The sequence below is a fragment of the Thunnus albacares genome, chromosome 19 (assembly GCF_914725855.1).
Source record: "Thunnus albacares chromosome 19, fThuAlb1.1, whole genome shotgun sequence".
Lineage (NCBI taxonomy): Eukaryota > Metazoa > Chordata > Actinopteri > Scombriformes > Scombridae > Thunnus > Thunnus albacares.
In genome coordinates, this window is record NC_058124.1 from 8,832,693 (window position 1) to 8,860,508 (window position 27,816).

The window sequence follows — 27,816 nt, forward strand, 5'->3', positions numbered from 1 at the left end:
GATTGGTTGCCCCATTGATCATTACTCCAACGTTGACCAATCAAACATCTCTCCAGTAAACAAACAGTAAACACCAAATACACACATACCCGGAAGTTTGGTCCCAGAGGAGACACAAGTGATGTGAAGAAAATATATAAACTAAAATCCCCCTTGGAAGAGAATATCAAATCATAAGAGTGCTTAATATTTCACTGACTTGATGAAATATGCATTGTAGCCCAGAATGGAGGAAAAATGCAATGATTTGGATGCATTATGTATGAGAAAGTCCACTGGCGAAAATGACACTGCACTGTTGAATAATCGCCATTTCACTATCAACACAGCACAATAAGATTTTGTTATTACTACGCATCACTCATTTCATTTGGAAAGTGCATACAGTTTGCACTGACTGGGATGTGTCCCTTGCCTCTGCTTAACTTGATGAATCTCACTCTGGTTCAGTCCCAAAAGAACAGTGAGTTACCCATAAAAATTAACTATAGTTGTGTGAAGCAAATATTTATTGGGCTACTACCAAGGAAAAAGAAACAGAGGCTAAAGGGTTGTTATAACATCCAGCAATGTCTTCAGTGGAAGCACAAATCACTTTACGTCACAATGGCTGATGTCGCATGTAGCCACATTTAGAATGGTTCCCTCTGGCCTGAAAAACAGAGACAGAAAGAGATTTAAGCACACACGAAATTCACTTTGAACTGACAAGAGTTTTGCACACAAATGTTGAGTGTGATCTTTATAAGTAAATAGCTCCTCTACTTTTGTCTTTATAAATATTTGCTTTGACTTGAAGTTTGATATCGATGTAGTGTCTGTATGCTAAATATGTACCTAGCTGGGAGATAATTAGCTTAGCTTCGAATAAAGACTGGGAAACAGGGGGGAACAGCAAGTCTGGCTCTAGGCAAAGGTAATAAAATACACTGCCACCTCTAAAGCTCACTAATTAATGCAATGTATCTCGTTTGTTTAATCTGTACAAAAAAAAAGAAGTGTTAAAATGACGAGTTGTGGTTTTGTGCCCGACTATTTTTTACTCATAAGCTTTAGAGCTTCTGCTAGGTGGCTAGCTCTTTCCCTGCACTTCCAGTCTTTATGCTAAGCTAAGCTAAACGTCCCCTTGCTCCAGCTTCATATGTACTGTACAAACATGGAAGTATTGACTTAAAGCATTAACAAATTAATGTTTTTCTAATAATATTTATAATAAACATAAATGAATTAATAAATATCAAAATAGTCAAACTATTCCTTAAAGACCATTAGCTTTTATTTATACCAGTTGAAACCAAGCAACTGAATATGAAATGATATTGACACAACTCACTGAATAATTGCTTAAAATTGTCAATCAAAGAGAAATCATTTAGAGAAATCCGAAAGGCGGGGTGCCCTTGTTTATGGGGTCCCTGTTGTTCTAGTAACTGAGCAGAGTTTATACTCAGTACAGAGCTGGCTTCATCACCAGCAGGCTCCCGAGTTGACAACCCTGAGACATCAGTGGCAAACAGCCACAACACAATAAAAGCCAGAAGACAAACTGGGAACATAAAAGCTTTACAGACTGTATCACAAGTCACAGAAACAACACAGTTAACAGTTATGTTTTGATTTTCTAGAAATAAAAAAGATGAGCATCAAACATTTAAAAAGGTCAGTTAATTTATCAGGACTAAATTCAGTCATAGAATGGGCTTGTTTCAGAGTCTTGTTTTGAACAACTTAGACACTCTGATTATTTCCTCTGACCTGCACTGAGTAATGGTTGATTAATACGTAATAATTGGTTTGGTATACCTCAACCCACAGAGTGCTAAATATCAGAGCTCAGAGGTTGGACATTTTATTTACACCTACTAGTGCAGCATAATATAATTATTACAGATAATATGTGTGTAGTAAAACAGATTGTTTTTTTTTTCATTCTCCATTTCATTAGGCTTTTAAATCACCAACTACATAAATAGATGCAATGACATTATAGCAAATAGGTGTTGACAACTTACATGGTGCTCTATGTCACTTCCAACGTGTTGATATTTGCATGCAAATCTTTTGGACAGGAATTTAGAAAAGTACATCAAAACCAGGAGGCAAGCTTTGATAGGCACAGGCTCCACTGTTTGCTATGGACTTGTATACTCAGCTCAGTGCTTAACTCAGAGTAGAACAAACAATGAAAAGCTCTAGGCTCAAACAAACACTTTTATCAAGGCAGTGTGCAGGGAGGAGTATAATTTGATGTAGCATGTCTATCCTGGGCAAGTCTCATTAAAGGGACCCGCTTCTTAAAGTGCACTATTCAATGTTTTACAAGGGTGACTCCTCGCTGCCTGATTTAAACTCTGCATCTCCCACAGACCAAGATAAAAGAACTCACTGTCTGGGGTTCCTGGAGATGTCTGGAGCCTCCAAGCCAACTTTCAAGACGGCTAGTAAGGTGATATTTTCTGTGTGTTTTAATTAAATCTTCACTTATCAAAGTGCTATTTTCTACAGGTTTCAATACATGGTGTGTCACGCGCTAAATGCACACAGTTTACAAACACACTTGAGAGAAAATAAGTGATTTGAGATACGAAAGCCACTCTCAAACCCAGTAGTTGCATAAAAATAGAGGGTAAAAAGGCAGCACATCCCAGAACCATTCACATTGCCTCTTGAAAGGCATCAGTGACTTCATGATTCGTAGAATGTGTATTCGACCTGAATGATTTGAGAAATTAAAAAATATTTCACTGCAAATAACAGACACATTTAATGAGCTCTTATGGTTACTGAGTTCATAAATGCTTTTTGCAAATAGCAAATTGATTTTCCACCAGAAACTTAAACACAACACAAAAATGTCTGGCTTTCAGCCACCTCCCTAAATATCATTCAGAGGCAGCTTCTTCCAAGCCTGATCCCAGCCCTCCAGAGTGCCAGCATTTACATTTGTTATTTCCCAGTTTAGGCTCATTTGTATTTGCTCATTTATCATGACTGTTTTGTTGGAAATATTTTGGTGCCTCCTAGGTCTGGAAGTCTGGTCTTTGGAAGGATGGGGTCAGAATATGTGGACATTCTGCCGTTTCGAAATTATCCAATTGTGAGTTTTGGCATAATCAAGATGCTACAAGGAATGAACTTTAGAGGCATATGCTGATAAAGAGGAAAATCTTCTGATGAAGGGCAGTATTTGATTTAGGGCTTTCAGACATGGCTGCTACACAATAAATGGAGATTTTACATTCCGGAGTGTAAAAGAATTGACTGTGTAGCTTCGTCTCAGATGAGATCCTTGATAGACAGGCGCTTTAGAGGTCTGCCTTATTACTGGTTTCACTTTCAAGGAGAATAAGGCACCACCATAAAAAGGATGCTTCAAACTGTCTTTTTCTCCTCTGTGTGTCAAAGACTAAAGAGACAATTTTCCTGAAGTAACAATCAGGAGATCACTCTCAGCCTGCACAGTGTCCACAAGCAATCTTCTACCTATCTCAAATCAAACTGTCCAAAAATGGAGCTTGACTGTACAATAACCGAGCCATAAACTACAAAGGGCTCTGTTCCTGTCTTTGGTTTCTGAGATGAGTTGCCTCTGACTGCATCCTGCTGGCTTTTCATGTCTGGTCTTTTTTGTGCATATGTGTGTGTGATTAGGGGGACTGAGATCTGCCTCATTGACATTCATATATGCATTTGATGTCAAACAGTCTAAATATTTAAGACACTAGAGGGCAAAGGGAGGAAATCTGGGAGCAGTGAGAAGATGCAGGATTACTGATTGATTGTCCTCATTGATGCCAGTATGTACTGCGGTGTATGCACTTATGCATACATGTCTGTAGGAGTGATTAGCGTCATGTACATGGTTATTAGTGGATGACTAGTATGTGCATGTGACATGGAGTGAGAGAGAGAGCTCATAAATATCTACATCTGTGTGTGTGTGTGTGTGGCGTGTGTGTGTGTGTGTGTGCGCTCACTTCACTCTGCGTACCCACATCGCTGTGCGCTGCTGTGTGCGTCTTTGTGTCTTCGCTCACGTCCAAACGATGAAATTCAAATAAAAAATATCAAGGCAAGGATAACATTTGGATGCTGTTTGGATGACAGGAAAATACTGGCCTGGCAGTGATATGCCTTTCATGTCGTCACTTTGATGGTCAATAAAAAAAAAAAAAAATCCCTCTCTTTCTTGTTCCCACTTCCTCACAGACAAAAGTCCCACACTATTTTTCACAAGCTGTCTTGCCAAAACCCAACTTTTTCTAACAAATTCAGGCGCTTTCTATTATGGAATCTTCTGTCAGACTAAAGCTATCTTCCTGTATGTAGATTTTTTCAAAAGGAAAATTAAATATGTTAGAATAATATTCAACACACATGCTCTCTTTCAAGGTTATCCACTCGCTTCGAATGTTATCACTCGACTAAATGGGCGTCATCAGTGGTTATCAGCCTCATGGATATGAGTTAGAAGGAGCCTGCTATGCCTGCTAGTAGGTTCAGAAGGGTGTTATTATCCATTGGTAAGATGGAGGTCACCTTTGAGTTACAGACACTATATAGCGACCGTAGTAATTGTGACCTGAGGAATAGTTCAGATGACGTCAATATAAGATGACTTGATAAGATGGTTTTTCACTTGTTATGAGGAGGTGGGTTGGGTGGATGGCTACATTGTTAGCTAGCAACCTGCAAGTTGCAAGCAAGAGATGACAGTTCAAGACCACTGTTCACCTCCGAAGGGACATTTTCACTGTATTTTACTGCCGTTTAACCTGACAATTACTGCATTCATAACCGACGGTTGCCACATTTAACTACATTTCAAGTGATCATTTTAACCCAAACCATTTTCCTAGCCCTAACCATGTGGTTTTTGTGTCTAAACCTAACCAGACCTTAACCACAGCATTGTCACATCATAAAACATGTAGCATAATGTAACATAGTGGCATATCGCCTACTGGTAGGTGCCACTGTCCTATTCCAATGGGTTGATATGCACCTACTAGCAGGTGTAGCAGGCCCCTTCTAACACATATCTATGAGGCTGACAACCATTGATAATGCCCATTCAATAGAGTGATAACATCCAAAATGACTAGGATATCTGAGGCTAATAACTACACAATGCACAAAAGCACAGATGCAGAGACACAAAAGTGTACATGCTGCCGAAATACAGGACAGGAGGAAGGTGATGTGAGAAAGGTGTGACGGAGATTAAAAAAAGAGGGTTAGATGAGGTGACAAGCCCAAAGAAAAGGTGGCGGAAAAGAGAGAAGAGGGTGAGAATGAAAAGAGGAGGAGGGTCTAATGGCTGTACAAAACCATGTCCCTTTTTTCATTTTCTTTCTTCCTCTGTGTTCCCAAAATGGCACTGCTGAACCATAAAATGCTGCAGTGCTCACCTCTCACCCTGCCTTGTGTCTGACACAGATCGGGTCGCAACAGTTTGACACCGATAGCCGCCCTCACCGTTTGTTGTAGAGTTCCGGTTATCACCGCCTGCCGCCGTCATCCTCGTTCCCACGTGCTCACCAGAGGCACACAAAAGGAGGCAGAGAGAAAATGGCATTTGAAATTCAGTGAAAATAGAGTGGCACAAAGAGAACGTTGATGAAAAGCATTGCGGAATTTAAGAGGGATTGAAAAAGGTTGCACTATTTCATTTCAAAGAGGGTTTTTGTTCTCTGCCTTTGATGCAACTGAAAAGAGCTTCACTTGATGATGGAAAACAGAATAGATTCATCGGGCTCCTTTTTCATGGAACATCCTACTGCTGCAAATAATACTGCTACAAAATTAACCTTCTATAAAAACACAATCAATCAGAAATTTGCCTTGTGGCTTCCTTCTTTCTCATTCATCTTTAAGTGGCAATCTATTTCATATAAAAAAAAGTACTTTAGCTATTCTTTTTAGCCGATTGATCTGTGTACTTGAAGCAAATACCTATAGACCCAGTTTATAGAAGTCAAGACAATTCCTCTGGCACAAAGGAAGTGATGCATTTTGCATTTCCAGTTTGTTTATGTCACAGGTCAAATCTGGACTTTTCCTCTATATTTCAGTCTTCCATCCAAGCCAAGCTGATGCTTTTTACACCCAAATGAAGGGGTTTTACAAAGATGCATGGATAACTCTGCAAACGGAACGGAAATAAAACAGAACAATTATACATGCTTCTACACACATGGTTCTGTCGCCTTCTACTCTCTCTGTAATAACACATGGATGCTTACAGTGTCAATCACACGCTACATGTGTTGTCATTCACCCATACTTATGTTTAAGTTTTTAGAAGACTTCACAATTTGAAGGGATTAGTGAAGGAATTACTGCCTGCTTCTAAGAGCCATCTAATCACTACTTTATACTCTTTCAATTGTCTGACAACAGAGACAGAAAAATGTCAATAAAAACAACTCAATTGTGTGTTCAGCTATGCTGAAAAACAATTTAAGTGATAATACAGAGGAAGTATGTGTCTATGGCAGTCACTCTTCTTATCATATGGAGGCTGTGCTGCACAGTTTTGACTAAAAATAGAAAAAGAAGAGATTAGTGTAGGCATGATTTTCATGTGAGGGACATTTTAATTTGGCACACAGGTGAACTCTGAGAGGTGGGAAAAAATCACTACTTAGTTTATATAATGCCACCAACTTCAAGGAAAAATTCACTGTTGTGAATATGATGATTTCTTTAAACTAGGTCACCTATGTAGTAGGAATGCGCAGTTATTTTTTAATTTTGTGACCTATGACTATAGAAAACTAAGAAAAGGTTTGTAGATTCCCCATACTGCTCTTAAGGGGGAATCCTACAACAACCAGAATGCACTGAACACATCCCATCCAATTAGACCGACTCACTCTACTAACAGTGTGTTCACATCCAACAGAGCACCAAAGACAAAGTTAGCAGAGACAAAGTTAGTGAGCAGCGGCATAATATCTCTTCAGTGAGGCTTATTTTCATTTACAAATCGTTTTTCCTCACCGACTCTGGATACATTGCAGCCGTTTTCAAAGGATCATAAAACAAACCAGCGTGCTGGAGTCAGTTACGTTATGCCGGATGACGCATTTTGTGTCACCTGGCAGACTTTTGCTGGCAAATGAGCGGGGAGCTCTGGGTGAAGGCAATATGGAGGGAAGTTAAATATTAGTCATTTGCATATACTACCCACACTGTATTGATACAATGCTGGTTGAAAATCGGCAAAGTTTCCCTTTCAGCTAGCAGCTCTCCAGTAGTTGAAGATACTTTAGTATGGGCCAAAGTGATGAACCAACTGACCCCCACTGCCATACCTAGAGCCACATCAATAAAATCAAGGGCTTCACATATATTTTTGGTCATGATATGCAGTGGGTATAAAGTTCTGGGCCTTTAAGTTGCTAGAACTGGCCTAAATAGGCAGACACAGTGAGGTAAGGCTAATAGGAGTCATTGGCATTCAAGCTGTTATAGTGAAAGGCCTCCGCTGGGGCCGTGAGGTCCCATCTGATCATCAAGGGGAACAGACATGAGAGAAAAAAAGAATGAAGCAAATCAGACGGTTGATAATATGATCTAAACAAGCAACGCCTTAGTGCTTGAACCCAACTTTTTAAAATGCCGACTGCAGCAACACTCTGTTTAAGATAAACCAAATCAGAGCATCAGATAAAAGACAGAGAATGTTTTGGTATAATCTATTAAGTAGTGCACCCCCTTCTCTTCCTCTTCTCCCACACTTTTTTTCTCATTCACCTCATCACTCTCTCTTCTGTTCCTTCATCTCCTCCCCCTCTGTCTTTTGTGTGAAGAGATGGGTGGAGGTGTTCCACATTACTGCGAGCTATATGCAGAGTTTAGCTGTGCTCTGCGCACCTCCATGCACTACAGGGTGCATGTTTACTCATTTAGCATGTCAAGACATGAGGAGGGAAATTGTCACCTTCTCTCCAGCTAAGTAATGACATATAATCTGAGGAGGACCTGTGTGCTGCCTACATTGGCTTTATTTATAGCATCATTATTCCAGGTGTAGACGAGTCTTTTAGAAGCCCAAAATTCAACTGTTGAGTTTTAGGACTCCAACCACTCATTTACTTCTCTGTTGTTCCACTCCCTCTCCCCTGGTTCAACTTGGCAACAGTGCCATGTAAGTTTAAAGAGCTTTGTTAAATATTGATAATGGGTTTCATTGACTCAGTCACATCTTTACTCATTTCACCACAACTTGGCGTATTTCTCCTGCAATAAAAATAGCAGAGAGGAAAAAAAGCAAACAGCGTGTGAAAGCGTGTGTGTCCTTTGAGCAGCTATTAGACTATCTGTTTGAAACTAACTGAGAAATGGGCCCCTACAGCGACTGCTGTTCACTGCAAAAGGTGAATGAGGCCGGCATTAAGAGTTCTTCCTAAGTTTTATACCCACCTTTCAGATGTATGATGTGTCACAAGCAGGCGCATCCAGACACACTTACAAGCACAAACAACACTCAGTGCGAATAAAGAAACAACCCACTGCGAATCAGCTTTTAACTTCCAGTAATTACAAATTATGAATATAAATGACCCCAGCCTGGGCACATTTTTGGATAGAGTCATCATTTTGAGAACAATCAGCATGCAGCAGCTTTGAAGGTTGGAGTTACACACAGATATACTCACAGACACGCTGTGCTCAGTGGAAAATAAGCAGATTCAAAGATATGCACTCAATATTTGTACTCAGACACATTAATAACAATGAAAACTGTGAAGTTTTTACTGCTGTGAATAAATGGCTTTATTTTACGTGACAGAGATGAATCAATAAAGTCACAAAATGAGTGTCATCTTTGTCCTGTTGCTAGACGATAAGCTGACAGTTGCACAGTGCAAGTAGTGGCAAATTCAGTGATGGCTGCGTTCACACAGGATGCATTTTTCACCTCCTCTGTGACTGTCACAACTAACAAGAAAGTGTAAAATGTTACATCTATAGATATAGCATGCTATAGATGGGTGGTAAGCACCCAATTCAACACTACTGTGTTTCTCCTTGGTGTGTCTTATTTTTTTCTTTCACAGCATTCTCACTTATCACTTATCCTTATTGCTGTACTGCTGGTTTTCTTTGCTCAGAAATTGATCTATACTACTGTTGCTGCTACCTTTCTGAAACTTCTGTCGCCAACCCAATACAATGGAAGTGAATGGAATTTAGTTTGTCAGCCTTGCAGCATTGAAAAATCCCATTTACAAAAATTCAACAGGCCATGAGCACCACATAAAATCCCATTCAATATCCAAATTCAAAGCTTTGTAAATTCAGCAGCTCACCATGAGGTCCATGCTGTACTGCACCCACTGGGAGATCCACTGATATTTAGACGTAGATTCAACTTTTTTGCTTCGCAGACATCTTTATGGTGGGATTGCTTCCTCTTACATGTTGATAAGCCATTTTTGCTGCGATGCAACTATTTAATTGGTGTTAAGGCTTGAACACGGAACATGGGTTGCACATAAGCAAACACGCTGTGAAAGGTCTGCATGGCTCTGTTTTTTAACAGGCTGTCTACACCAGACGTTTTCTCAATAATGAGTCTCACACATGCCAGACGGAGCACACACGCTACACGCTTTTCATCAATACAGCTGTCTGCAATACAGCTGTTGACATGTAACAGGCTCGTACTTCACACTTTATGTGTGTAACTGCACCAAAGCATATTCTTACATCTATTTTCTTTGGACTCTAATTTTGTAAGTATTTTGGTGTATTTGTGTACCTTTATTTCAGTTAAGAATCACCAGCCTGACTCAAACCAGGCACGTTGCGGGTCATGGGCAGTGTCTTAACCCCAAAGCCACGGGGACATCCCATAATTACATGGATTTTGTGTACTGTAGTTGAACGCCACTACTGGCCTGCTGTAGTGCTGCTCTCACAATCCATGGCCAGTGTAGACAAGGTGCCATATGACTTATTTTTTCTTTTCCATATTAAAACTTACCTTCTGGCAGGAAGTTGGATCTACCAATCAGCTTGTTTAGCATGCAGAACTACTCCATGCATTGTTTAGATTTAGGAGGTGTAAAAATCAGCTCCTCTGCAAGCCTCTGTGACCTTTGGTGGTCCAAAACACCCCTTTCTGCATAGACCCCCAAAAACATTTACATGTATCTTTGTACAACTATAATTCCAGCCTAAGGCAGCTGACCTGATGTCAGTCAAATGTGGATAACACTGAAAACTGAGCCAGCACACCTCTTGCTCTAAATAAATCTTACTCACAGAGAAATATTGCCTCTAAATATCTTTCATTCAGAACGTAAAGCTACGGCTGAGACATGTTCTACTTGGAGAGCTTGTGGCATCATCAAAAGCCTGTTTGCATCCAAAATGTGACACTCATGGGATGGAAGAAATGTGTACCAACTATAACCAAACCACTGAAAAAAAAAAGATAAAACAGTAATGCAGCCTTAAAGAACCTCTTCACTCATCCTCCCATGCAGAATGTATAGTCTCAAAAGTGGAAAATGGTGTATATATGATGGTGAAGGAAAATGAAAACCCATCTGTTCTAAAGCTCTGCCATTTTTGCATCGCCTTGTGATGGTCATAGGACTTATTATTAAAGACAGCCTGCCTCCTTCTCAATTAGGACAGAACAGACACAACATGTGGCAGCATGAAATTCACTGTGACACCACTAGCGAGCAGTGCCAAGAGAAAGGGGAAAAAAACAGTAAGTGTGGGGCTAAGGGAATAAAATATGATGGAGAGGAAGGGTGAGGAGTGGGAGGAAAGATGAGGAATGATCCCTGATTGTGCTTGTCTTATGAGGGGCATCCATCAGGAGTGACACCCCGACAAATAACCCCCCCCCCCTTTTTTTTTAACCCATATTCAATTATATAGCGTCATGCAAGTTTTTACACACAGATGCATACACATGCACACGCCCATACATAGACGCAAACTGAAGCGCACATGCACAAACCCGCACATTTATACAGACACTTGCACAATAGTCACTTCTGATTAACATGTGTGCAGCATATTGCACTTATATTTAGCATAATTCTTGCAGAAGATTGTTTAATCTCTACTGAGGAAGATGTATTGCACAAAGGCAGCACTTTTATATGTAATACAAGTTGACAGTTTCATGAGATAAAATAAGAATGAATGGAGAGTTGAGTCGCAGCTACACCGTGCATGTACAGACTCCCACGTAAATTACAGTTGGACGTAAATTCAGCAACACACATTAGAACTGGCTCAAAAATATCAGAGACAGGAGAAAATGAGATTTTAGCAGCCTCACCTGTTGGAAAGGAAAACGGGGACATCTGAGTCCTGGCGGACAGTTGGCGCGATGTACCTGGGCTCCAAAATGCTGGTGGAAGAGAGAAGATAAAACAAGTGATTAGAAGAATATAAACTAGTGATTGAAGGATAGTAAGAGAGAGAGAGAAAGGTGGAGAAAAAGACAGATAAAGAATATGCTTGGGGATGAGAAGGAGGTAATCAATGTTTAACTAGTTTGAAAGCCAAGAAAGTGTCAATGAGGAGCAGGTCTTGAGGTATTCCTTCGCAGATAAACAGTCTCACCATGTTGGGCAGCTTTGCCTTGGCAAACCCAATGAATAAGTAAAGAGATGAGTTCAGTGAACTGTCTGTGTGTAATATTTCAGAAATACAATGGAACCGGGGTAAAAATGCCACAATATTTTCAGGAGAACAATTTGGTCAAATTGCTTTGGAGAGTTTCTATAAAGAAAAGGTAACAAAACACCTACACTGCAATATCACAGAAATGATAATGGTGTTGAAATGTATTTTTGATTTTCAACTGATCTTGATCATGTCACGACAGTTTGAGGAACTGCTTTGTTCCTGCATAGAATCTCTTGCTGCTATTAAAAGGTGCCATTTCTAATATGGAGTCATATTAACATCAAACAAATATCTCTCACTGAAGCCACTATGTGCAGGATTTGGACATTTCGTTGTTTTGAGAGTCCTAGTAGCAACCCCCCACCAAACCCCCAACCCGTCCTCACAAAAAAACAGTATAGGTCTAAAATTCAGGCCAGCAAAAACGTCATATAGTTACGTTTTATGCCATCTAGCAGCCATAGTAATTTTGACCCAGGGAAGTGGTGCAGTTCAGATGGCGTCAATATAAGATGACTTGATAAGGTGATTTTTGCCTTGTTAGGTGGAGGCAGGTTGGGTGGATGGCTAGATAAATAGTGGACACTTTGCTGCAGAAGACCACTGTTCACTTCCGGTTTGCAACTGTGAGTATTATGTTTCAAACCGTGAGTCGGGACATTATTTTGAAAACTATAACATTGTGGTGTTTACTGTTGCTATGACGATGAAGGTTGCATAACTTTAATGAAGCATACCCATGTTTCAAGAGAGCATTTTAACCCCAACCATGATCATTCCCTAACTCTGACCAAGTGGTTTTTGAGCCTAAACCTAACCAAACCTTAACCCAGGCGTGGACCGGCCATTGAGATGTTAGAGAAATTGATGTTTGAGAAACTTTTTTTCCCAGCCCCAGCATTATATAGCCTATATACAGATATCCAATAGGTCATCTTAGCTGCAGCAATGGATAAAAAGAGAAAACCCACAGCTGGTGGTGCAGAGATGGTGCACTTTGCTGGCTGACGCTGAAAAGTGTGCTAAGATAACAGATTTATTCAAGCAGTCTGCAGGTGATGATGAGGACATTGGCGAAGAGGCAGAAACATCAAAGGGGAGTGAGCAAGGAGCAGGTGCTTTGTCATGCTTACATGCTATGTGCTGTGAAATAACTAAATGAACTAACTAAAGAATGAAATAAACATTTCAATAAATATGTCTTTCAATGCTAGAGTCCCTCTGCAGGTTTGACCATTTCCAAGGTTTAACTAGTCAGACTCAGAGAGGATTATGCTGAATGTCACTGAAGTGTTCAAAACAAGGTCATCAACTTCAACTGTAAATGGGTAAAATCAACATGTAAATTTGATAATTTTCTTCTGGACTATTCATCAATTCTTCTTCATTATAGCCTATAAGACATATAATATTTGATAGCCAGCCCAGCAATAAAAATTATTTGTGAAACACTTACTCTACAGTCTAAACAAACAGGTGAACATGGCTCCAAACAAGAAAGGGAAAGGATGGAGGTGGAGGGAGCAGGAACCAGCACAGATCCAATTAGAGGTGTGTGCACTATTGAATGTTATTATGTGACTATGTGACTATGAAGTAAATTAGAGCACAATATATCATTCATATGATCAGGGTGGACTACTTCTTTATTAAATTACAAGATTAATGGTAATTTTGCTGCATAATACACCACATATGTATTTACCTATGTCAAGGTTGGACTATTTATCATGAATTTAATGAGTACAACAATATTTGATGCTCATGTCAGACAGTCCAAATGATGTCTGTTTTATGCATTTTTAACAAACAGATGAACCTGAGAGAGAATGTTTTGAGGAAGTCTTTTCAGGCACCTCTATGGAGACAGGTATGTGTGACAACCAGCCAATGCCACTGAGCAATGGAGTTTAGTAAGTAATTGAAGCACAGATATGTTTTGTGCTCTTACTGATTGAATACAACTAATTACAGGTTATCTGGAAAATTCAGTTGCAGAGTCAGAAAGGGAGAGGTTTGATACAAACATGTTGTGTCAGATTTGTTGTATCAAATCGGGGCTGCTTGACAGCAAATTCCTGGGCTGCTTTTTGTTGCCAGTCCGCCCCTGCCTTAATCACAGCGTTGTCACACAATAAAACATAATTATTTTTTAACAGTGATTTGTAACAGTTTTGGAACTCTGGAGTGCATTACTACAGCCACTAAATGGCATCAACAATAGGTTGTTTTTGTCTGCCTGAATTTTAGACCTACTGTATACCGTTGTTTTGAGAGAGTTTTTTGATCAGAATGTGTTGCAAAGTCCCTCAGATCCAAATCTGTACCCTGAGAATGAAGGGGCCAAAGCAACATGTAGAGTGCACCAATTTCCATTCTTCTACTGACAAACGTTTCACACCAGCAAAATACTGTGATTTTAACAATGCTTGAATCATATAAATGTTCACCACATAGCAACTCTAAATATTCAACTTGTCTTTTGGGTACAGTGACAGTTTGGAGTGTGAAATGGTCAAGCAATGCCTATGTTAAAAAAATACAAAGTGGGTTGTGTTGCTTCAGGCACCAGTGAGATGATCAAATACTATCCAAGATGTCTAGATGGAGATATATATACGAGTTTAAAAGCTAATTAGATGCCACAACACTGCACAGTAGTTCATAATATGTAAAGTTATTATGGCAGCGAGCATTTAATCTTTTGTCACAACACGAAACAGTAAAGGGAAACAGTAAAAATGCAGCATTCAAGTTAAAAAGCAATATACAATGAATATTCACTAGCAAATAAATGTGATTGGGCAATGCAGAGACTTGTCCATTAATGTTGCCTTGCAATGATGCAAAAGTTGAGCCATTTTTCTTTTTCTTTTTTGCCAAACAACCTTGTGTCAATGCAGTGGTCCCATTCAAATGATCAAGGGAGCTGCTTTCTTCAGTGTTGTTCTCCATGGAATTATTAAATATAATCTGTGTGTCATGACCTTTACTTGAAGAACCATAATGAAAACCAAGAGGATCCATTACCACTTCTATACCAATTGTAGCAAAGAGCAGGTTTTATGTCTCTACAGGGATGATTTGGTTCATTACTAGAACCATAAGAAACTGGTATGAGTCTCATTCATACCTGTGTGCCAGAACTTCTGGTAATAAGTGGAAATTCTTATGTTTATTCAAAAGATTAAGAATGAACCAGTGGTTTGAGTAGCTGGAAACATCATTTCCCTCAGACTCATTACACTGCTTCATGCAAAGTTTGCTTTTGTGTCTGCCAAAACAACATTGTTTTATGCTGTGTTGACAACAATTTTATAAACCTAAAAGGGGACGTGTGCCAAATTGACACATTAAAGTCTGTTTAAAGACAGAGCTGCATGAAGTCTTATAAATTGCCTCAAGTGACGAGACTCTAGGAAATGTTGGTTGGGTCTGAAGACTCCAAGTTTGAAAATGAAAATAATCTGGGAATGTGGAGTTAGAGTGGTCTATATCTGTAGCCAACTCCTCATCTCTAACTGCTCTAGGCTACATTGGCTGCATAACAGACCTGAATCTCTAACCAAACTGTCGGCGTTCAAGTTGCATTGTGGGTAACGTAGGCACTGGGTTTTGACAAGAAAGAAGAATGTGTGGAGTAAAAACAGATACTATCGCTGTTTCTGTTGCATCCGTTTTGAACTGTCTGTTGCAAGTCCAATAATGTTATAGAAATGTAATGGTAAATCAGTGGTACTTTTACAGATATAATAATAATAAAAAAACACCACTGTAATAAGAAAAGGGGTGCACAGTTAAATGAATCTTATTAAAAAATAATTGTCATTAATCAAGTTTTATTAAATATTTACAACAAACAATTAACAATAAAAGTCACGTTACCACAGCAAAGATGAGTAAATTATCTAATTAGAGAGATAGAGGAGAGAGCGAGAGAGAGAGAGAGAATTGACAGTTGCAAAGAGGAGGTTATTTATCATGATGCAAAGCACTGCAGTTATAATAATAGTAATAATGCTTTGTCATTTGCATTTCGGCTGGAGAGTAAAATATCTTGTGATACAATGCGCTCACTCATAGCACCATCCTCCGTCTTTGAGCATTTGAAAATGCCAGAATGTGGGCGGTGGGTTTGATCCAAAAACAGAGCACGGACTGAGGAGTGAGTTCTGAAAGCCAAAAACCTCAACGCTTGGCAAGTTATCTTTGAGTCATAAGTAATGCTCAACAACTCTATCACATTCCCACAAGCATATCATGGTCATTTTGTGTTCTGATGCGGTGAAAATCTCACTTATTGTATCCTTAACTGTTGTGACGGTTTCTACTTTGCTTTCTAAGTTCTTTTTTGTTTTTTTTCCCCCTCTAAATATTTTATGAGGAGCTGAAAGAGGTCTCAGGCGTCTTCTCCCAGGGACTGAAGGGTTAACATGGGGGCTGGAGAAGAGAGAGAATGAGAGAGCAGATTTCCTGATTGTGAACAAACACATTGATTGGACCTATAACCAAGTCTGTGTCTCGCATGCCCACCTCAAAACCAATCTATGGATCTCTCTCATAGACTATTAGACTCATTTTGTGGTAGCTCCCTTTCCACCCCCAGGCAAACTGTCACGGGAGGTGCAACTGCCTTCTCTAGGGACTTTGAAGTATTTTCCTTAAGAGCGTATATCATGACACATAGAACCTCTTTTTTTGTTGCCTAGTTACAAGATTTCTCAGCCTCCTTACTTAAAAGATTGCTTCAGCCGACTGAATTCTCATAAGCAGAATCCACAAATCAAATGAACATGCTGCATAGCACTGGAGCTAACGAGTGCATCTCCTACATGAACAGGTTAGATATGCTAACACACACATAAAAAAGAACAAGGATCTGTAAAGTGGTCATAAGCAAAAAATGCAAGACAACATGGTGAAGAGGTGCTAAACAATGAAAGTAGCACTGATGCAGTTTATGGATCTTCAGGGTCAAGCTCTGATCATATTTTTTTTGATCTCTGTTTCACACATTGCCATTCTGTCGCTTTCTACTTTTCTCTGATTTGCTCAATCATACACTGATATAAAATATACACACATGCACACGAGTTCATGCACACACGCAGGCTTGAAGACGGAAAAGGCCACCTGCCAGAGAATAACAACAGACCTACACTAATCAGCAACAACATTAAAACCACCTGCCTAATATTGTGAAGGTCCCCTTTGTGCTGCCAAAACAGCTCTAACCTGTCAAGGCATGGACTCCACAAGACCTCTGAAGGTCTCCTGTGGTATCTGGCACCAAGACGTTAGCAGCAGATCATTTAAATCCTGTAAGGATGCAAGGTGGGGCTTCCGTGGATCAGCCTTGTTTTTCCTGCACATCCCACAGATGCTAGATCGGATTGAGATCTGGGGAATTTGGAGGTCAAGGCAACATCTTGAACTCTTTGTCATGTTCCTCAAACCATTCCTGAACAATTTGTTCAGTGTGGCAGGGTGTGTTATCCTGCTGAAAGATGCCACTGCCATCATGAAATACCGTTGCCATACTGTACCGAATACTGTTGTTCTCTGCTTGGTCTGCAACAATGTTTAGGTGGGTGGTACACCTGTCTATCATAGCCAGCATTAACTTTTTCAGCATTTTGTTTTACAGTAGCTCTTCTGTAGGATCAGACCAGACGGGCTAGCCTTCGTTCCCCACATGCATCAATGAGCCTTGGGTGCTCATGACCCTGTCGCTGGTTCACCGGTTGTCCCTCTTTGGACCACTATTGGTAGGTACTGACCACTGCATACCAGGAATATGCCACAATCCTGCCTTTTTAGAGATGCTCTGACCCAGTTGTCTAGCAATCACAATTTGGCCCTTGTCTAAGTGACTCAGATCCATCCACTTGCCCATTTTTCCTGCTTCCAACACATCAACTTCAAGAACTGACTGTTCACTTGCTGCCTAATATATCCCACCCCTTGACAGGTGCCATTGTAACAAGATAATCAATATTATTCACTTTACCTGTCAGTGGTTTTATTAGCTGGAAGAAGAGAGACGAATGCAAGAGGGAAAACTTTGACCTGTGTCTCTGCCGCTCACACACTTACCCAAGTTGAAGGGCACAACAGGTTCAAATGCACAAGCTTTATACCTGCCAACCTCCTCCTCTCACATACCCACAAACGTGTCTTGTTTCTGACAATCCAACATTTGCAACAGCCCATCGATCAGGCTGCTAAAACAAACTATTTGGCCACTCACTTCTTTTTCTCTGTTTGCCAAGAGTGGAACATTTTTAATTGTCAATTTGTTGTTCTGTTGTGTCTTTTTTTTTTTTTTAGTTTGAATGCTGTGGCACCCAACTGCCAGCCTAGGTATGCCAACTCCACGACACAATAAAAGGAGCTTCACTTAATTGCTCTCTCTTAGTGGCAGTATCTAATATCTCAGATTTGATTACTGAGACAGAAGAGGTTTAAATCAATGCTAAAAAAAATATGGTTAGGGTGGCTGAGTGAAAAGCTGGGAGAGTAAAACACTCCGAATTCAGAACGTAAGCATATATATAGGACCCTGGTTTTAACTGAGTGGCCTTGGTGTTTTCAAAGAGAAATCCAAATAGTAACTATCACCCATTCACAGCACATTCTCATCTATACTCCTGTGGTTGATAAAAAAAAGCTCTTTAGCTTCTCCTTATCAGATTTTTCCTGCAGACTCTATCCTTTCTCTCTTTCCTATAAAACTTTAATAGCAGAATATTTAGGTTATGGTCAGCACCAGAACAAGAACAGGTAGGCATATGAGGCGTGTGTGTGTGTGTGTGTGTGTGTGTGTGTGTGTGTGTGTGTGTGTGTGTGTGAGGGACAGAGAGAGAGAGAGAGAAACAAAGAGGGAAAGATTTTAAAATATGTCAGTGTCTGAAATAGTTCTCATAACTTTTTCACACTCTCTATAAACATTTACTCGCATCTCTGCATCAGCTGTTTTGCTGCCAAAAATAAAACTTTTATAATGTCTCCCTCCATCACCATCTCACACATTTTACAATCTCTCTCTATCTCTCTCTCTTTCTCTTACTCAGGCTTTGCTCCGTGCATCTCATTTCTCTGCTGACACCAAGAAACCCCCATATTGCCACTTCCACCCAGGGGGAATGTGTGTTGCAGCTTCAGTAATTATCCTGCTGGATTGGAAGTGCTGAGGCCAAAAGGGGAAACCTCAGAGTGCAGTAAACCTTGCTGTCAGTGTCACCACCACACATGGTAAAAGAAAGTGCAACCCAAATTTAAATAGGTCATCAACAGAAAGGGCAGAGTGAGCAGAGATAGAAAAATAGAGAAAATAGAGATGTTCTGGGGTTTTTCTTTTCTTTCTGCTTACCTGACACTGTAAACTCCCCACAGAATCAAGACAAAAGCCAAAATAAAGCAGGAAAATGCACTGAAGAAGCAGTTTTTAATCCTTTTGTGTATTTGTCATGTGAGTAAACATATTCATTAAGCATATTCACTGTGTGTTCACAGATGTAATGGTAGAAAACCAGAGAGAGAAGAAAAGTGGTGAATGAAGTTTCAAAAACTGAACTTTCTTTTCCAAACTTTCACTGCAAACTTTGTTACATTTACCAAACAGCTGTCTGTTCTCTTGCAAGAGTTCTCATGTAAATGGTTTCTGTATGGTAAATACGCAACTTGGATATGTGCTCCATTTTTAATGAGGTAACTGAGCCCCATTTCTACATGGGTTGAGCTACTAACATTCAATTTTAAGATGTTTCCCCAGCAAATCTGAAAATTAAATTACAGTGCATGTTAGAGAAAAACAATTATATCACTGTTCTGACTGCTCATTGTGATTGGCTGACAGTTATGTCAGTATCTCCTTGATCCATGCACCCTGAATGCATCACTGTAAGTACCACTTTTCTTTGTGTAACTTTTCGCCCCTTGTATCTTAGCAACCACTAGAGCTGCCAGCTATCTGTAACACAGTAACCAAAATTAGCAGTTTACTACTGAGCACAAGTGAGTGGAATCAATTTTGTCAAACCTTTTGTTATTTGATGATAATGTTCCAAATGAAAGGTTTACTTCACTTCACTTTACTTCACACGACAACAGAATATATTAGAGTTTGTTGTTACTTTCTCATTCAATATTGCATTGAGTAGATGACAGAATAGTTTTACACAGCTGGCCAAGAGATGTTCAAGGAGGTAATGATGGGGTTATGAAGGTAATATAAGTAGAAGTAATATACTGTAGTTAGGCAAAGGTCATTGACGGTGAACATACTGTATGTGCTAGCTGGTATTACAACAACAGCATAATATACTGTATATATTTGTGAGAGCAGGAATTAACAGATATTTGAGCGAGCCTCTGATAAGCTGTGAATGGTGTTTAACTAAGCAATAATATAAGATAATTAGTGCTGTGATGCTGTGGGTCACTGCAAAGTTATATTCACTTCATAGCAAATCTCCCCCTTGATTCCTGTTTTAAGATCTGAACTCTGGGTGCTGTTAAAATTCATATAATCAGTAAACCATTATATCAAGGAAATATAATCAGAGAGATGTAGCTAATATAGCTGTTCAGCTGTAGGCTGTATCAAATAAAACTACACATCTATGACACATCACACAGTATATCGCTGTGTCATGTTTAATAATATATGAATCAAACTAGTATAACTGTATAAGGCTAATAAAAAATGTTGTGACATGGAAAATTGTGGAAAATGGCAATGTCATATTGAAAATACTGGCTTACCACCTACAGTGTATATTTGTTAATGCTAAAATTTGAATCTCAACAATATATTCACCTGATGGGTGGGAGGATAACCAGGTCTAACAAACCGATTTGGGTTGTGGGGTCGAGGACCTCGACACCAAGCATTCACCAACGGAGGGGCTGCCTGATGGGAAGGAGTTGCCCTGTAGGGAATGTTCTGAGTGACTGAATGCACAGCTGTGAAAGAACAAAAGAGTTAGGAATTAAAGACGGAAAAAGTTATGTGAAAGAATGTTGGAAGCATTTATCTTCTTCGGTCTTTTACAGTAGTTGGTTGATCAGACCTGCTGAGTCCCATTGCAGTCCCAGATGATTTTTAAATATAAACAGTCATTTTAAAAACGTATATGATACACATGCGGCTAATATTTTGATAATTCACAATGAGATATAAAGTCTTATGGTTTGTGATGAAGGATCTTAAGTAGCTAATTCATATTTTCACTTCTGCACTCCTAAGGATTTAATAAAATTCAACCAGAGAGTAAATAAGTGTTTATTTGTCAAATGCACTAACTTGTAAAGTTTCCACAGTGGTTGAGTCACTGCAGCTTCTAAACACCTTGTTATCTTGTCTTCTACTTCAACACACTCAAACACACATGCTGTGAATCAGAATTAACACAGAAAACAAAATGTCTACATGATCGCCTTCCCAATTTAAACTATTACTACAAACAGTATCAGTATCAAAGAAGCAACATCTTCAGAGAGGCAACTGACTGTATCATTAAATTTAGGTGATTGTATACTTGAAAAAATTGCAAATTGGATTTAGCAAACTTAACAGACTGACATCTATGATGTCAAGCCAAATTTGACTTTGACTTGCAACATCTTATTTGAAACAGAAAACAGGAGGATTCATTGAAAATATGATGTAAAAGTCATAGCTTTTTTGTAGTATATTATAGAGTATAGCCCATTCCTACACATTTCTGTTGGATCTAGGCTTTAAAACTGGTTTGATTACTTGTCCATGTTGTTAAAATGTCACTTTATTATTTATGTTAATATTAGACCACCTCAAACTGTGCCAGAGATCTGTCCGTGTTCTGTGTTGAGCTCGATAAAAGGCACAAATTAATTGATGTCACAAACAGTAACAATACCACTGGTGTGAGATAGAGACCACCAATTGTCTCTTCCACGGCCTCATTTGCATCTGCTAAACATACCCAAATAATTTGCAAATGATATATTGATGTTTAAAAATGCTACAAACAGAGCCTTTGAAGCACAAGGCATGAAGGTTGCTGTAGCATTCAGCTAAGTTATCCTCGCAAAATAAATGCGCTCAACCAGCGATGATCATGATAAATTCTTCATGTGACCCACCGTGAAACATAATACCCATGCCTCTGCACACACATCTCCCAACACGCACACACATTTGACAAAGATGCCAAGGTATAAGCTTACCTTTGGCTCTGTTAATGGTAACTATCTGCTGAAAGGTGCAAGGTCTGGCTTTCTCCTGAGGGGCAGCTGCTTGCTTCATGCCTGCCTTGGCAGCACTAGCCCAGGACCTGGCATTTACACCCACGCCATCTGTACCTGCAACTGCAATATGCACAGCAAGGAAGCAAGGATTAGCATTTCACATGCGCACTGTATTGTCTGGCCTGTGTCATGTAAAGTGTAATGCAGAGGGTAAGCTTAACAGAAGTGTGTTCTTTTACACTGCAAAGACATTTTCAGCAGTCCCCCTCCCCTCAGGGGATCAACAAAGTGCTATTGAATCAACAGGGGTATGCTATCAGAGTGAATTCTATCATATCAGCACTGGCTGTAAACTGCTGGAGGAGTGCCAGCACTATGTATCACATATGCACATTTATTGAGCAGGGCAGAGCTGCCTTTAGCTAGTTGTGCATCTGCTAAGAAGTAGAGGGGAATTCAAGCAGACCTGAAAATAACTGAATTATATCATTTTTGTATCTATTTTATTATCCCACATAAAAATAAAACATTGCTAAGCAGAATACACCTATAGTGCCGCCATGATCCCACTGTAGAAGGCAATGTATGTACTGTACAGGCCATTCTCCCCACAAAAATTAACAGTGTACTTGAGTTGTTGTTGACTTAATTCATATCTCTGTCCACTGTTCTGTTCTACACTAACAGCCAGTATGGAAGGCTCACCGTGTAATTCACTTTGCCACTGCACAATAATCCCCTCATTATGAAAACATTTTCCCACTGAGTCATCCAACTGAGGAAGTACTTCACAGTGTGTTAACACCTACACAGAGAGACACAGTGTTTGCATGTATGTTTGTGGGTGCGCATGTAGGCGGGTGGGTGGTGGACTTGTAGGGGATTATGATACCCATCGATAAGGTTGTTTTGATTAGGCTGTTTTGCTATCGACCCAACCAAGGATCAAGAAGCAGGTCCCAAGTTTGGGAAAGTAAACAAAATAGCGAAGCTTATAGGCCGCCTGCTTTATTGCAGAAACAAATGAGCTTCATTAAATGAGTTTTTAAAATGGCTGAGGGAAAAGGGCAAAACTCAGTGAGCTGGATTGTTGCAAAATTTGCACTCAGCAAGTTCTGAAAGCCAGCGTTTCTGCCTGGGACAGGTGCTGCTGCCTCTCTCCTGCCTTTAATTAGCTGAGTATGACGGTGTCATTAATATCAATAATACATTGTAGGACAGGGATGTTTGTGTGAGTTTGAGCATTTGTTCCTCCAGAGATTATTAAGAATGATAACCGGAATATTTATACAAACTGATAGAGGGAGAGGCATAAAGAGACAGAGCTAGACACAGCTAGACAGAGACACATGGCAGATTTATTACCTCTAGGAGGCGGCAGGTTGTTGGCCTTCAGTACCTCACAGCTGATGGTTGGAGAGTTGTGTTGGCTGGCCGAGCCAAATGTTTGAAGGTCCAGCACAGATTTCTGGTCTCCTGCGCAGATGGAGGACACCTCATGGGGCACATTTTCCATCTTCCTCTGATGGGAAGCTCCAGTATCCTGGCGGTGGTTTTGTGAGTGAGTAAGCCCTCTTTTCCCCTCTTTGGTATTTGGATTCCCATTGCGCAAGACACACAATGCTAAAGGTTTCTTCGGGGGCTGGAGAGCTGGGAAGTCAGCCAGTAGGTCATAAGCTTCCTGCTGCGTTGGGGCTGCTGGTGTTGCATTGGTTTTCAGCTTTGCCTGATGTGCTTCTGCTTTGCCTTGGACAGGAGCTTGCCCTGGCACAGTCATGCCACTTGCCAAAGTGTCAGTGGGGATGACACGAGGGTTGAATGAAAAGGAAATCTCCCATTGGCCTTGCACCTTCCCTGAGGCTGGAGCCGCTGTGGGTTGTGGTAGAGTGCCAACCTTGACGGAAGATAGTGCAGGAAAGTCCTCCTCACTGCTAGAAGATGGGGAATCCTGCCTGCTGTCAGAGCTTGATTCATCGGGTGAGTGCAGAATTTCATTTTCCTCCATGTCGGAGTCACTGACGTCACTCACTGGATCATCACCACTGCTATTAGTGGCACAACTACGCAAACCAGGTAGAGTGACAAAATCTTCATCATCACTGGAACTGCTGTCTGAGCTGCTTCTAGTATCCTGTTCATCCTCACTTGCGCATGTATCTGTACGTTGTTCAGAAGGAAGTGCAGGAGGATCTTCCTCATTTGGCAGGTGTGAGGTAGGGTCCTCAGTGGCAGGGCAGGGAGAAATCGATGCTGGAGGTTGAGGTTCAAGTTTTGTCCCTGCAGTAAAGGGAGGCACTGGTGAAGCACTTTGTTTGTCACTTCTGCTGCCTGACAGTGGGACCTCCTCCGCATCTTTCTCCTAACATGACATATGACAGTGAATTGTTAACATAAACATAAATTACCTTAATCTTTTAATTAAAAAGTTTTGAATAGAATAGAATTAAGATAATTGTAAGGTTTGGATATTTTTTGGATTGAAAAGCATAGGATTACCAAGACCAAAAAGAAAAAAAACCCTGAAAACAACTAAAGCCTCCAAAGTCATCAAGCTCACCAAATTTCTTTTCCCCTCTGTCGCTTCCTTATTTGGTTTAATCTTTTCTTCCATCACAGGGCTCAGTACCCGCACAGGCTCTGCAACATGGGGATGTCTGCGGCCCGAGAGATAAGGGCAAGGAAGGGTGAAGTCAGTGTGGTATTTCTGCTTGTTCTCCTCACACTGTGTGCTCAGACTCAAAGCATCTGTCTCTTTCTGCTGCTCCTCAGCCCTAAACAGGGAGAGAAACACAAACATGTGTGGGAGTGCGGTGGGGTTAACATTTTTTATATGTAAAAGGCCATCACGCCGTAATCGCTACCACTATAAGGTTAACTTGCTCATGCAGTCTTGTATTCAGCCTTTTTCAATGAAGAAAGTGAAGTGATGCTGGAAACAGGTTTAATTGGAGTCACTGGCAGAGTTTTCTGTTTTTTTAAATCATATTTTAAGATTTTTTTTGGTAGGACACAACATGGTTGACCTGGAGGCGTGTTAAGTGCTGTCTGTGCACCACCATGATTTTACTTTAACATTGCCATATTTGACTGTACTTTTAGTTGAACCTCACATTTGGCCTGAGAGCATGAATCACTGAGTCCATGGCTCCATCCTGCAAGTGAGGTGCAGCACCCGCTTCAAACCATGACTTTTTAATGAGGTTACTCTTTAGTCACCAGCCTGTCGACTGTCGAGCCACGATGCGGAACAGACAGTCCAGTGAGACCAGGGATGCTTATGATAACGGAGACGTCATGGAAGCTCCTGGCAGCCGGTGAGCAGATGCCATACATTAACATTATCCAGTGAGTCTATGACTTCATGGCAGCTCACCTGATCTGCACTGTAATGTTGAAATCTAGATTAGAAATAGGCCCAAACTATCAATTTTCTATAGGCCTACCTGCTTTGGGCAAATGTAATGAATTTTAAAATGTCACTGTAGCTGATAACAAAACAGCTTGTATAGCACTTCAGGAAGACCCAACTAATAGACTGTTAGACCTCTTCCCTTCTGGAAAAGGGCTGCAGAGTGTATGGAACACAATGTATGTATTGTAAAAACCCTTGATTCATGACTTTACCATTTATAACTGCAGAGAGGATGGCTTATTGGAAAGTAAAGCCCATGAGTATTTAATAATGGATTACTAACATTTACGACTTCATTATTACCTAATAAAAAAGAAAAACACCAGCCAAAGAGACTTGATAATCCAAAATGTGTTTTTATCAGGGGCTTATAACTGATCTATCAAGCATTAGTGGATAATTATTAAGCTCCAATAAAGGTGATGAACCCTTTATAAAGAGCGCCTCGTTAGAAAGTGTCAGTGTATTCTGCTTTATGATATTACAGTATTAACTTCCATGATTAGTTAGAGCTATTGAGCAGCCTATTCCTAGAGAGTCATATGAGATGATACCACGCTTGAGAACAAAATGATAAAGCTGCATCTCAGGGATAGCTCATCAAAGGTGATATATCATATAATCAGTGGTCAAAGAAGTATTCAGATTCTTTACTTAAGTAAAAGTACCAATACAGCAACATAAAAATACTCCATTACAAGTAAAAGTCCTGCATGAAAAATCCTACTACAGTAAAAGTACATAAGTATTATCAACATTGTAGTAAAAGTAGTGGTTTGGTCCCTCTGACTGATATATTATTATATATGACATCATTAGATTATTAATACTGAAGCATAAGTGTGAAAGCAGCATGTTACTGTTGTAGCTGCTGGAGGTGGAGCTAGTTTGAACCACTTTATATAGCCTACAGTTAGATAGTTTAGTCTAGTGGTTCCTAACCTAGGGGTCGGGCCCCTCTAAATGGTCACCAGATAAATGTGAGGGGTTGTGAGATGAATAATGGGAGAGGAAAGAAGAAAAAACAAAGTTCTGATACACAAATCAGTTTTCAGTTTTTGGACTTCTTCTCTAATCTTTGATTTTTGGTGAAATATTGGATCATTTCAACATTTATTAAAATGAAACCATGTGAGAAGTTTAGATGGAAAAAATCACTATTTGGTGGAGCTGTTAACAACTCATAGACATCTGAAATGTGATCCCAACTACACACTGCTTTTTGTAAGACATCAAAAGCCAAAAAGGTTGGAAACCTCTGGTTTCATCTTTAACAATGCGCTGTATTTTAAAAGCTTGTTATATTATCCATTATGTCAAATCTTCATCTGAAAAGTAACTGAAGCTGTTAAATAAATGTTGTGGAGAAGAAAGTACAATATTTCCCTCTGAAATGTAGTGGAGTGGAAGTTTAGAGTAGCATCAAATGGAAATACTCAAATAAAGTACTTAAGAACAGTACTTGAGTAAATGTATTTAATTACTATCCACCACTGCATATAATATCACAGCTAAGTAATAAAAGGTAAGAAACCATCACTTTCACACATTTTCAAACACATTCATAAGCATATCATGATGTATTACAGTAGCTGGACAACGTAATCAAATATTTTAAGCTAACGTTATGTGTATTTTGTGTTTTATTGTGCGTATAGATAACACTAGTTATGGACAGTTTATGTGTCAGTCTAGCAAACTCGGCCTTACCGATGACTTATTTTGTTATGTGGAGTTTTGCAGTCTTTGTTCTGCTGTCTCTCAGGCGATCTTTGACATATGTCAAGCTTCTCTTTGACCTTCATTGTTCTTCTCCAGATTTCTTTGCAAACGCGGTCAAACTGGTCGTTGGGTACATGTGGATGAATCCAGGTGGAGCGCGGAAACGGCGCCAGAGCGCTCACGAACGGTTTTGGAGTCGGTGGCATCCAATGATCCTGCTGCAGCATCGTTTTCCCTCTCTTGTTCATACTGATTGGCTTGTCAATGTCTTGTTACAACATTCAATCGTTTCTTTTGAACAGGCTTTTTTTTTTTGAAAGGAAACAATGAACTTCACAGGCTGCCATAGCAACCACTTGAAATTCGGAGATGTTAATTCAACGGTAGATTAGACAATTTCACAGTTTCAGACGCTACAAATGTGAGTTTATCTCTCCGTGTATTTCCTGTTGCGGTGTTTGCTAATGTCAGAAGAAGAATGAAAAAGTTGGACGTGACTTGTAGCAACGCAAATGCAAATATCCTGTGGGCAACTCTACATTTATGTACACAACAACTTTCCCAGGATGGTCTAGGCTATGAATCATTCCAGAGGCCTAACACAAAATACCGCGAAGTTGAATCTGTTTCTCTGAAGAAGATGCAATATGCCTATTATATCCTAAGAATATCTGATCAGGAGGGACAGGAGCTGTCCAATGTTGGCAAAGTTTAATGTTGCGGGAAGTCTATTTATGATTACTGCCATACATGTGGCCAAGGGTCGAAGGCCAACGCAC

The 27,816-nt window shown here is 39.9% G+C and overlaps 1 protein-coding gene across 2 annotated transcripts; it reads right to left on the minus strand.

The window, feature by feature from the left end:
- Nucleotides 1–491: 491 nt before the first annotated feature.
- LOC122970520 lies at nt 492–27,373 on the minus strand. 2 transcript variants are annotated; one of them, XM_044336680.1, is made up of 7 exons: nt 27,026–27,371; nt 24,461–24,674; nt 23,269–24,262; nt 21,883–22,023; nt 20,492–20,637; nt 11,318–11,389; nt 492–652 (listed from the first exon to the last, which is right to left on the minus strand). In XM_044336680.1, the coding sequence occupies exons 1-7, from the start codon at nt 27,283–27,285 to the stop codon at nt 602–604; spliced, it is 1,878 nt and encodes a 625-aa protein (XP_044192615.1). In that variant the 5' UTR covers nt 27,286–27,371; the 3' UTR covers nt 492–601. The 2 variants fall into 2 exon arrangements, with proteins under 2 accessions (XP_044192615.1, XP_044192614.1); XM_044336679.1 differs by lacking the exon at nt 492–652 and adding an exon at nt 5,393–5,536 and having other exon boundaries at nt 27,026–27,373.
- Nucleotides 27,374–27,816: the final 443 nt, after the last annotated feature.

Coding starts and splice junctions, on each gene's coding strand:
- LOC122970520 (XM_044336679.1), bottom strand. CDS start 27,285: ATGAACAAGAGAGGGAAAACGATGCTGCAGCAGGATCATTGGATGCCA. Junction 11,390..20,491: donor GTTATCCTCCCACCCATCAG/GTGAATATATTG, acceptor CTCTTCCACCAG/CATTTTGGAGCCCAGGTACA. Junction 5,537..11,317: donor CCCGTTTTCCTTTCCAACAG/GTGAGGCTGCTA, acceptor GCCTCTGGTGAG/CACGTGGGAACGAGGATGAC.